Source organism: Neolamprologus brichardi, chromosome 15, assembly GCF_056152115.1.
Source record: "Neolamprologus brichardi isolate AB-2024 chromosome 15, ASM5615211v1, whole genome shotgun sequence".
Classification (NCBI taxonomy): Eukaryota; Metazoa; Chordata; class Actinopteri; order Cichliformes; family Cichlidae; genus Neolamprologus; species Neolamprologus brichardi.
Window position 1 is genome coordinate 3,051,945 of NC_142118.1, and position 12,151 is coordinate 3,064,095.

The following is a 12,151-nucleotide window of genomic DNA, read 5'->3' on the forward strand; positions in this document are numbered from 1 at the left end:
GAGAGAGCGTGTGTGAACTCAGGATAATGTTTTCCTTCAGCATTCAATATGTCCGCGACTGCTGTTGCTCTCTTGGCCCGACGCGGAGTCGAAGACACTCCGTGTAATATCACATATCGAATTTATGCGCTCCAGTCAAAGCAATATGCTCGACAACATGCTTGGCCTATCTGTGAAAGATAGCTGTTGTGCCGTAGTGTTTCCATGTGGCGTCTGCTGAGGTTACGTCTACTTGAGCCAGAGCTGAGATGACATTTCATTTATATAAATAATTACTGTCCTGAAAGTCCCCTAGGCCTGCCCCGAAGCAATCAAACTTCTAATGCTCTTAAAATTGCCCACCATGTTTTATTAATGGCGGGCTGTAAAATGTATTGCTATGGCTGCACACTTCTCTGCTGATCTACGAGGAAACAGTGTCAACTTTAAACGGCCGTGTGAGGCTATTATTTTTATTCGACAATGTATTTCAAGCAAATTACGGCACGGCGCCACTTTGGACTGTATGGTGCGGTGGCATTAGAGCTGTACTAACCCGCATCTCAATGCAGACCCGTACGTGTGCAATTACCTTCCCTTAGTGCTATTAATTGCCTCTCAGTGAACCCGATCTGCTTTTCCAAGGACTCTCTCTCAGACGCTGAACTGTATAAATGGCAAATTAAGGAGGCTTCATTCTAAAAATAGGGATGGAGTTTAGTAATGCTGCATTAAGGTATCACCGCCTAAACAGGTTCTCCAGACTGTGCCAACAGAGGGTACTGTTGCCTCACAACATATTTAAATGATCCCCAACAACAAAGCTACAGCATGGGTTTTCCACCCTCTGACTCAAATGTGAGTAAATACTGCATGTATGGTGCCATGTGTCCTGTGCATTGCTTCACCGTTTAGCCGACAAACGCACAGCAACACAAAGGATTAATTGTCTAAATTAAAGGTGACCCTTCATCCAAGTTTGACTTGGACCTGATGGAGGTGTTTGCTGTTCTTGTTTTAAGATCATTTCCATCTGTGCCTGTGAGGCTTCTGTAAGCAATGATGATGAGGTGGTGGTTCTAAATAGGTAAAAGGTGAAATGATCAGATTGATTTACTTAAAGAAAGTCAAGGTGAATTTTGGCTGCTAACTTGACTCGGCTTCCAATAGCCAGACATGAGCGTGCCTGTGAAGTAGCCACTGCTGAGTGATGTTTGCGTGTGAAGCTGGTGGTGGAGCTCTGGGGAGCCACTGCTGGTTGCCCCCCGCAAATTGTCTCTGTGTTGTCTGGCGTTCACACCTCTGTAGTGGCTGATGTCTTGGACGCACTTAAACTTGAATGAGGCAACACCAACCACACACACACACACACACACACACATGCGGGGTCGCCCCAAACAGGGCATGTTTCGTGAGCTGCAAAGACGGCTCAATAGGAGACACTGGAGCTTGTTGGAAGGAGGGGAGGGAGGTGTCTCTTGTCCGTCTGCCCGCCTGCGCGCTCTCTCTCTCTCTCTCTCTCTCTCTGTGTCGCTTTCTCTCCCTCTCTCAATCAACGCGGCTACTGCCACGAGAGCCAAGAGTTGCCGTTTCTGCGCACCGATGCCAAAACGCGCGAGGGGAGTCAGTGCCAAAGGGTCATTGTAGCGCGCCACTGCTGAGATGGAAGGACTGTAGGGAATCCTAAACTAAAGAGCCACCATTTGAACCCAGATGATATAATTATATCATTAAAAATAAAGAAAAGGAGTTAAATAGGTGACAACATCCATCACTGGTGGAGTGCTCCGTAGGCTACTTAATCTGTCACCGCGGTCGCTGCAGAAGCGGACAGTCCAGGATTTTTTCCCTTTCCTTGTCCTTTTTGGTTAATCTGCAAAAGCTCACTTTACCGGCGCACTCATTAACTCGTCTGCAGACGCTTCCTTGCTAAAACTACACTTTTTTGGCGTCCTTAATCCAAGTGTTGCTTCCTCCGAGGCGCAGCAGGACACCGTGGACTGAGCGGTCCTCCATCCTTATCGCGCTGCTGTCCGACTGGTGATCTTTCCAAAAGAAACAAAAAAAGAAACATAAAAAGACGAGTTCCAGCTAAAGACTGTGAAAAGCAGCAGGGGAATACAAAAGGGAGCGGGAAGTCGGGGACCTGTGATCCAGAGAGGACCGACACCACGGTCCAAGCCGACTCCAAGTGCCGTTCACCGGGCGATGCCAGAGTAGATGCCGGGGCAATGTCCCGCCGCAAGCAGGTGAACCCGCAGCACTTATCGTTGACGCACAGGGAGACAATACAAGGTGAGGTTAAAATCTTTACACGCTCATCACTTCCTTTATCGTAACATTTACTGCTTTGCAATTTTGTCAATATTATTATTTAGCCCGAGTCGGACTTTCGGGCCAATATAAATAAATAAACCACTAAAAATGATTAATAACGCACTTTTCTTTTTAGTAAAACACGAAGACACACGTTGTTTTCAGTGATTGCAAAAAATGCGCCGAACAAGAAAAAAATAAATAGATCATGTGATGTCACTAATGCACAAACAATAAAAAATAGTATACCGTGCAGCTGCTTATTTAAAACTAAACTTTTAGACTCAAAGCGAGTGACTGCACGGCTTCTAAACTATTTTATCATTTGTATCAGTGTAAGTGAGACCGTTTTTACATGCGCCTTTTTCGGCTTCAGTGGATTTTACTACAAGGGACGATCCTATGACAGCTACAACTGGGGTGTCTGCTTGATTGTGTGTGTGAGTGCTCACACACACACATAGACACACACACACACACACACACACACACATGTGCACTGAGGTTGTACTCTAACAATTCATATTCAATTTTACGTTTTCTCTTCTCCCGGGATGTGTCACATTTGCGCGTGGATACTTTGTTAAACATTTCCACAGAGGGTGAGTTTGCACGATTAAAGTTTTTTTTCTTTCTTTTTTTCTTAAAAATAGCCTCTTTCTTTTTCTCTCTCACTTTTTGTCACACACTCTAACATTTTGGCACAAAGCATCAAACTTAAAATGATTTGTTATATTTGCGATACACAAGAAGAATATTTAAGAATGGAGCAGAGCACGAAAATAAACACACACACACACACATACACACACGGGGAAGATCACTATTTTATTTTATTTTACTATATTTGCTAATCTTATTATTACGTGGGCCACATTTTAGGATCCGTAGGGTCACAACTTCTTTTCACGAGTGCGGCAAAAAAAAAACTGCGCAGGATTTTTCCTTTTTCTTTCTTTCTTCTTTTTTTTAGGGAGGCGAGCATATGATTAAAAAGTCTTATAATCCAATTTCAAATCAATTATATCAATCTAACCTTCATCTCCCAGCGCTCTGCTGTGCCTAAATCCAATTTCATAGAGGCCTAATCTGGGTAATTCATTGCAGAAGTTCATGATGTAATCTTTGGCCAATCTGTTTTGCGTTGAAAACGGTTAGGTGCATTCCGTCCCACCCGACACATTTAACATTTAGACTCATCACTATTCACTTTGGCACTCTCTCATTGACTTTCCCCTCTGAAGTTTTTCTTTCTTTCTGTTTTTGTTGTTGCTGAAATTGTTTCGCCAATTTCAGACACACAGAGCGATCTGAGAGACACATCCAGATATCAGCGGTGGAGGTTTTTTGTTAAATTAATGGAATTATTTTTATTTGTGATAACGTGCAGCACCACGTTAAGCTGATGCTTGGCTATGGTGCAGCTATTGATGTGAAGGCTGATTCTCTCTGTTGTCTGATAATTAATTAAGGTGGAGATGATTTCAGCCCCAGTCACATTTTTTCGACTGAACCGAAAAACAAACAAACAAAAATTTGCAAAACTTTGTTTGCACCTCAGGCTCTGCTTTTGTGTGTTTAACACTTAATCTGGATAAAGTGTGTCTAACAATTGCAGCTTTTTTTCCTCTTTTTTTACATAACATCCCTCTGTTATTAGTCAACTCGTACAAATTAAGGCTAAAATAATATTTGCTTCTTCTTCTGCACCTGCTGAATGTCATTAGGCTGATAATTAGCTGTCACAGATCAGCTTTCATTTTCTTAATTTCTCTGTCCAAGCTCTCAAGCTGCGCTGAAATGTCCCCAGGATTCATTTGCTCTTGCCTGAAGCTTTAAACGACTGGATTTAGAAATCTTTTTAATCATCTCTGGCCTGGTCTTGAAAAACAAAAAAATAAAACTTGCAAGTGTCACAAAACAACTTAATATCTGTAAATGCTGACAAATGTTTTGGTGCTTAGCCTAATAACACAGGAGTGGTCGAGTACAGGGTGGAGGAAAGGAGGGGAAATGTGTGGAGAGAGGGCCTGGCTCTCATCTTCTTTCAGTGTCACCTACTAAAAAAAAATACTCCAGCAGTGGCAAAGACCTGAGAGGCTCAGGTTCAAGAGGGAGAACTTGGACCTGTGTCCACAACTCAGGCTGCAGGACAAAGGGGGCAGTGGGAGGAAAGCCAACTTGTTATTTGATTAAGTCAACACATGCACAGAGATACTGCCAAAGAAAAAGAAAGAAAGACGGGAAGAAAGAAAAAAGAAAGTTTGATTTTAATATCGCTTTGCAGCTCGACTGGTATCGACTGTCGAGACCAGTCTCGGCGTATCTCTTTATAAAAGTAATGATATTTAGCTTCTGCAGGGCACCAGCAGTCATCAAATCACATGTCATGGCTCACTGTAACAGAGCACAGCCTTGTGCCAGCTGCAGGCCTACAGGTCATGCACTACTTATGAACAGAACCTGAATATCTGCATATTTCTGGACAGGCTTAGCAGAAGCCTGTGTACTTGCCAGGCCAGACATCTAAAGGGGTGAACGAGCGACTGTAACTGCAGTCGAGGCGCTCGGTGCGCAAGTATGCAGCAAGGAAGGAACACGCTGGCTCTATGTAGACTCTGCCTATACTGTGCAACTGCAGAAAGAGCCACGCTCAGAATACATCAGCACGTATCTGTTTATGCTCGCTGTGACAAATGCAGCAGGCCGATTCAGCCGGAGCAGTTTATAGTTCTCGGTTTCCTTACAGGGAAATCATCCCTATAGGCTTTTTCAGGCTCGGTGATTCAGCTTCGGAGTCATCCGTGACAAAGAGAGACCTGTCACACAAATATCCTTATGAATTAGTCAAATTAATGTGGAACGACTGGCGTTTAGCATCCCAGGTTTGCCCCCCCCTTCTTCAGAGAGTGGTGCATTTGCAATCTCGAATCAGATTTATTTCTGAGAATTCTGGATTCAGCCGTGGAAACGCCTCGTGATAACTGTTTACCCTCTGAATTGGCATGCTACTTGTGAAACAGTTAATGTTTTCTTCTTTATGCACACCATATGGCTGTCAAATGATGGGGAGAAACCCACCGTACGCAGTCTTACGCCACAGTAAATATGCACACACATTGTGGTAACCGGATGATAATCTCACAGGGGAGATGACTGCTGAGCGATTTATGATTCGCTGCGAGGCAGTGCTGCAGTTCGTTCGCCGATTTTCCTTCTATATTTCAATATTATCGAACACGTTTAATCCGTTTTGCAATGCTTATAAAGCGGCTTTTTTTTATTATTATTATTATGATATCTCTAAAAATTGTTTGGCAAATTTGATTTATATCACCAAATGTCATGCCTCAGAGGTTGCAAGTCATTTATAGCGATTTAGTGACAAGTCGCAGTCAGCTGCAGTCGTATTTTGCTCACTTTCAGGCCTGATAATCTAAGATTTATGATAAGAAATAGGGCTGCTACAGATTAAATGGTGATATGATAATGAAACACACAGGCCTGGCCTTTCACAACGCACACTGTTGCAGCTCTCCTTGGCAATCGCTGCTGAGAAAAAAGGGGAGAGGCTAAGCGAGGCCGCTTGTCGTTTGAATTTTTGATTGCAACCATCTGCGTCGTTGCTGGTGTCATTTATTTTCAACGACAGCGTGAATCTTTCCCAACTTTCCCCTTTGGGGGTTTCTGTGTGTGTGCATGTGTTCTCAGCTCAGCAAAATGGAAAGGGGGAAAACAAAGAGAGGGAGACAGGTCTGAACCCATACGCTATGGCCGACTGTCATACGAGTGCCCATGGCCTTCCTCTGCCTTTCAACTGCCGAACAGAGCGCGCAGCTGGTATTAAAGTGTTGTGTAAGACCAGCGGAAAATAGTTTCGTGGTTTTCTGTTCTGACACTGCTTCTTCGGGGCATTTCGTCAAATTCAAATAAAAAAAATAAAAAAGAAAATTGTGTCTTATCCAAAAAAAATTGACTTCCCCCCCCCCTCCCTTTATTCCGTTGGGAAGAGCAGAACTTGTTTTACCGTGCTGTCAAATTTCCTTGCTTTTGCCCTCACCTCGGGCACAGTGAAACTGCGAGGGAGTCGTCATGTATAAGGACATATAAGAACAAACACAATAGTTGAGGATTAGAAAGACTTATAGGTGCAATTAATGTCTGAGGACATGACTGGAGGCCAGAGTCCTCCTATATGCACCCTGGCAGGTTTCACCCACCTAACTTTTTACCAGTTTAATCACCGCTCGAGCATAGCCAAACTACACGGGATCAATTTCAGCATTTGCACTTATAAGTATCTGAAAAATCCCAAAAATATTTTTTTATTAAGTGTTTTCTGGCTTTTGAACAGCTTTTTTTGACCTTCTACAAAGATGGAAATTTTGGTGAAAGAGGCCCATTGTCTTGAGCTCCCATCTGGTACATATTGTGCAGTGGCTGTGTGCAGCAGCAGCAGCAGCAGTAGTAATAGTGGAGTGAATGACTGACTCTCTCCTCATCAAACTGATAGGGGGTGCTCTAAGGCTGCCTCAGTTAACTCACACTTGATAAGGCAGAGTAGCAGGACTGTCATAGGGTGAATATAACTCCAAGTTTATATGTGTGTGTGTGAGAAACAGAGAAGAAGAAGAAGAGACAGAAATAAAGTATGTGTGCTATCATGTCAGACAGCCCGGTTTCATTGCCATCATCACGCCTTCGCCAACGATGGCATGTTTGACAGCGTGTCAGCTATGCTCCTTTACCTATCAAGCTCGTTCCTCTCACATAGGAGTTTATACTGAGGAATTAGACGCTGTCTGTCACCGTGATCGGCTACATTAGTCTGTTATTCTTTCACGTTTCCATTTTGCTTGTGTCCAAGATTTTTATTTATTTATTTATTTTGTACCACCCTCCCGCCCCGCAAGCATTCCACGTTCGGTTCCTTCTTGCACACATGTTTTTCTCACACAGGTGAGCCTCGGGACAGATGAGTGCGCGGGTTTCAGAGAGGGGTGCGGTTTTCAGAAGATGTCCGACTGATATTCCAGATATTCACAGTCACGGTGCCAACTCCTGCTAATTTACTGCCTCAGCCTCAGGCCGTGTTACTCAACCATAGGCTAACAAACAGGCCTTTTCACTATTTGTCTCTGTCTCTCACAGGGAGAGAGTCGAGTTCAAATGCCCAGGTGTCTGTCAGCTCGCTGACTTGTAGTCGTCTTTTTTTTCTCTTTTCATTTTCTCATTTCTCACACGAGGATCCGAGCCTCATGCCACCTGTCTTCTTTCTTTTCTCTTTTGTTGTTTTTTTTCCCCGAAGTAAAAAATAAAAAATAAAATAACGTCTCCTGCACCGTCCTACTTGTATGCATTGCACATACATGCAGAGTTACATTGCCTGCGCGAGCGAATCGTGGTCACAAGCTGTGAACTGTAGGTAAATATGCGGCTGTGTTCCTTCTTTGCCGCCAAAAGATTATGAGATGGAAATTATTTGGCGGGCGTCCAGGAAGCCATCGCCATTTAGAGAAAAGATATTTGGCATCGGATCATCACTCCAGGGTGGAATGAGAGGACTGGAAAGTGTGTATGAGTGTATACGTGGGCGGATGGGTGATTTGGTAAAGGGGGTGGTGGAGGTGGTGGTGGTGGGGGGATCGTAGTTACAAAGAAATATTTGAAAATGATAAATAATAATAATAATAATGATAATTTGGTGAAAAAAGGGGGATGCGTTAGTATTCATCCCCAATCCTGCCCGAGTTTAAGCGTTATGACAGCGATGCGATGCTTCCCTGACAGCGTGAGATGGCTGATAAGAAGGTTTAGGATCTTTGGTCTGATAAATACAGCAGAACAAAAAAAAAGAAAAGAAGACGAGAGCGAGAGCACACGCCCTCTTTGTCTAATCTTTGCAATTATTAGGGTGTCAGGAAAAGAGAAAAGGAGGCAAAGAAGAAGGGGTGTAGGGGGAGGGGTGTGGGGGCGTGGGTAGGGGGGGAGATACGGGCGCAGACAGGCAAGTGCTGCTACGCTCCTCTCCCAGGCATCAACACCTCTCCCTGGGTACCCGCTCGCTCAGACACGCCTTCAGTCTCTGGAGCTTCAGGTTTCCTCGGGGCTCTTTAGAACAGGACGCATTTCCATACCGGTACATCAGGGTGGTGTTTTAAAATGTAAAAAAAAAACGGAGGTTGTCCATGAGGGATTTACGTTAAGCTGAGGGACAGAGTCTGCGCCATCGGGGAGGAACAGAGGGAAGGATGTGTAAATGTTATTAATGACCGTGTCAGATCTGTAAAGAATGAGATTTACTCTCTTAACAGGACCTCGGGTTTGGCTTTATAGATTTTCTGTCTGTGGAGAATACGCTGTTCAAACTCACCTGATCCATTCATGTGCACACGCACTTAGACACTTTTTTTTCTCTTCTCGCTCCTTTTAATTTTTCTTCTCGCTCATTCTAGGATGCACACAAACACGAACGCACACGCGCGCACACACAGGGTGGTGGATGTGGCCTACGTTACTCTACACTTTGTTCTGCACGAGCTGGGGCTCCCGTGGTGTAGGGAGCCGTCTAGCTATGACAGCTTAGTGCAGCAAAAGGCCCTCACCGGAAACCAAGCCTGCACTGTGAGATGAATAGCTTCCTGGCCACACACACAATCACACAGGCTGATGTGCACACAGACACACATGCACGTGGAGTTTATGTGTTGGGTGCAGCCCACGCAGATCTCTCACGGATAAGCAGTGCAGGTGTTTGCCTGGGCGAAGCAACTTAACAGCGGCGTTGTTTCATGCCATGAAAGTGACACACAGTTGTGACTGTAATGATCATCTTGTGTGGTAGGAAGAGATGCTTTCATCAGGTAATGGTTTCAGGGATAACTAACCTCGCTGGGTGTTTTTTCCCTTTACCTCTCTATATTTGGCTCTAACTATCTTTCTTAAAATAACATCACTGACTGACATCTTTTACCTTCCCCTTCTTATTTCGGCAGCAGACGCCAATCATGACTCAGGGGCAGGATCTCCATCTCCTGAGCTGTCCACCCCGAGCCCTCGGAGGAGAGCATCTGGAGAGCATGACCTCTTGACCTGCGGCCAGTGCCAGACTAACTTCCCTCTGGGTGATATCCTGGTTTTCATCGAGCACAAGCGCCGTCTGTGCCGGGGGCCCATTGGCGGACTGGGGTCCTTCTCCAAACCTGGGGCGGCTGGCGGGGTTATGGGCCTTCCCATCTCTCCGAGGGCCAGGTCACTGGAGCTGGGAAGAGGGGCTATTCCGGTGGAAGTGGGCGTCCAGGTGACCCCAGGAGGGGAGGAGGATCAAGCGAGGAGGCTGACCCCAGCCAAAGGGATCTGCCCGAAACAAGAGAGAGGAGGTAAAGAGATTGTAGCACCGGCACACATCGAGGCACACAAGAGGCGCACTTACACAAATGAGCATTCACATCCACACATGCAGTTTTATATCTGTGACTTCAGAGGACTTGCTGTCGACTTGCTTTCATTTTACTACACTTACCCAAACCTCAACCCGCTGTGTTGAAAATATCACGTTTTTGTCCCCGTCAGTAAGACACTTGGCCTATCATGGCAGAGCAAACGGATTTAGGTCCCCACAACACGAGTAACACCTGGATCGGGCGCACACGCGTCTCTCACCTGTCCGAGACAGATAGCTCTCTTTAAAGAATCCCAGCTGTTTGTTATTTTGACAGTGGCCTTCAGGAGGGATTAATGTAGCCTGAGATGATTTTATTAGAGTGAGTGAGAGCTGCACTGTGTGTCTATTCTGCTCCGTTTTAAGTAAAACATCACACACACACCAGAACACACACAAACATACACTCACACACACACGCGCACACTCGCAGGCCTCAAGGACTTCTTCAGCTGAAACCAATTGTGAAAGAAGGTGATAGAGGAGCCGCCCCCAGAATGTGTGTGTCTATTTGTGTGTGCCTGTATTTTTTCCTTCTTCTTCTTCCTTTTTTTTTTTTTTTGAGTGCACCTCACGTGTCTGAACGTTTGTATAGAAATCCTGCAGCATATGAAGAGGTTAAGAAAGCTGATTAAAATTCATCTGTGTGCGTGGTGAGGAGAAGGGGATTAATAAAGCAGCAAGGCCGTTCATCTGGCTGTGAGGGGAAGGGAAAGGCGGAGGGGTGGGGGGCAAGGCCTGGAGAGTGCCAGCGCTGGAGGGAAACCAATTCAAAGTTATCAGGAGGGAGACAGTCACCATCACACCCGAGAGCTGGGAAGGGTATCCAGGATTACACCGACTCCAGTAGAGTCAGAAAGGGCTGGTTAGAAGAGGGAAGATGGCTTCATTGTGAAAGTTACCGAGTAGAATTACATGCGAGATTATGCAGTTAATGCAGGAGCCGGTCAGCACAACGTTATGTTGTTACGTCCTCGTGTAACACTAATTTATAATATATTTACACACATGTACAGTAGAAGCGACGGTGAACTTATGACAGCAGAAAGTTGATTTCAAGTATCTGATCCCAAACTTGATGAGATTCAGAGGCAAACCTGAGTAAACCTCAGTAAGTTTGTAACATTATTATTTATTTTTTTAAAGATTGTAGCAACAGAGCTGATATGTGAAACAGTATCTTACCCAATAACCTCACTGTGACACTTTAGAGCTCCACCAGCTGCTGTCATTTGACAACCACACCATATTTACAGCGACTCTAACCTAAATTGGGTGAAAGACAAAACACAACTCCTATGAGAGCGAAGAACTGCAAAGACATGCATGCACGCTTAGTGAAACCATCAATGATGCACCACTATCACAGTAAAACAGGATGCTGCATCACATACAGACACCACAACGGCCAAATCAATGTCATTATGAGAGCAACGAGTACAGGGCTCACAGCGATCAGGAACTTTTACAGACGCAGCAAAAAGGCAAAGACGCCAGGCACAGAAGAGCACGCTCGGCCGTAGCAGCTGCACTGCCTAACTGCACACACACACATGCACACACACGCAGAGTCAAAGGCACAGACAGGCCACTTGATCTGAACATCATACACGCCAGCAGCACCGATCTAATGTAAGCAATGACAATAACTCAAGCACAGCCAGTAACAGGCTGCTGTGTGCTTCTTTATTTCAGCACTGTGGACAGCGCGGGGACATTTAAGCACAACCCGCCTTGCTTGCGCCTAAAATACGAAAAAAAGCAGTCGAACTTTACAAAGGCGTCTGAGATGATTCTCAGTGGAGACATGAAGTCCATGCCATCTTATTTTTCTGAACAAACATACATGATCCATGTTGTCTAATGTAGGCTGCCACCTGTTTACCTCTGTGTGCTGGATAAGTGTGTAAATCTTTGCTGAAAAGCACAACAGCTATAGTACGATGTGTTTTTGTGCAAAGACATGAAGATAGCTTTCAGATATCGTTCGTCATATGCCAGTGGAGTTGAAGAAGCTGTGAGGTCCAGGGCTAAAACAGGCTTGCACCAGTGTTCAGGCTCTTAATGTTTACCACGTCGTTTAAATTAGAGCTTCCATTTGTCCTGAAACATGAATATATTGGTATTTTTCCTCTTTTCTGCCTGCATGGTTTACCATCTCTCAGTCTCACCATGGCAAGCGTCTCTCAGCAGTTCCACGTTTACCATTTTTCAGTACAGATCTTCAGTTTTCTGCAAGTGTCCCACCCTCCTTTCTATGTCCTTCTACTGAGCATGCCATGCTATCTCTTTTACTAGTGTGCATTAAAAATATCTTTTGATAAAGGAAAAACAAATTCAGATTCTTCAGAACAACATCAAAGGATTGAAATGTAAAGTTTGACGTAACGCCACTTCGTTGGCAAACGCTACCTT

At 44.8% G+C, this 12,151-nt stretch overlaps 1 protein-coding gene across 3 annotated transcripts in view; it reads left to right on the forward strand.

Annotated features, from left to right (window-relative positions):
- The first annotated feature begins 1,506 nt into the window (after nucleotides 1-1,506).
- bcl11bb (BCL11 transcription factor B b) overlaps nucleotides 1,507-12,151 on the forward strand; it is a 36,855-nt gene continuing 26,210 nt past the window's right edge. For 2 of the 3 annotated variants that reach the window (XM_006792995.3, XM_035908723.2), the window contains exons 1-2: nucleotides 1,509-2,274; nucleotides 9,291-9,674. In XM_006792995.3, coding sequence (XP_006793058.2) covers nucleotides 2,211-2,274; nucleotides 9,291-9,674 — 448 coding nt within the window. In that variant the 5' untranslated portion in view covers nucleotides 1,509-2,210. Of the gene's footprint in view, nucleotides 2,275-9,290; nucleotides 9,675-12,151 lie in introns of all 3 variants that reach the window. The other variant, XM_035908722.2, reaches the window with a different exon arrangement.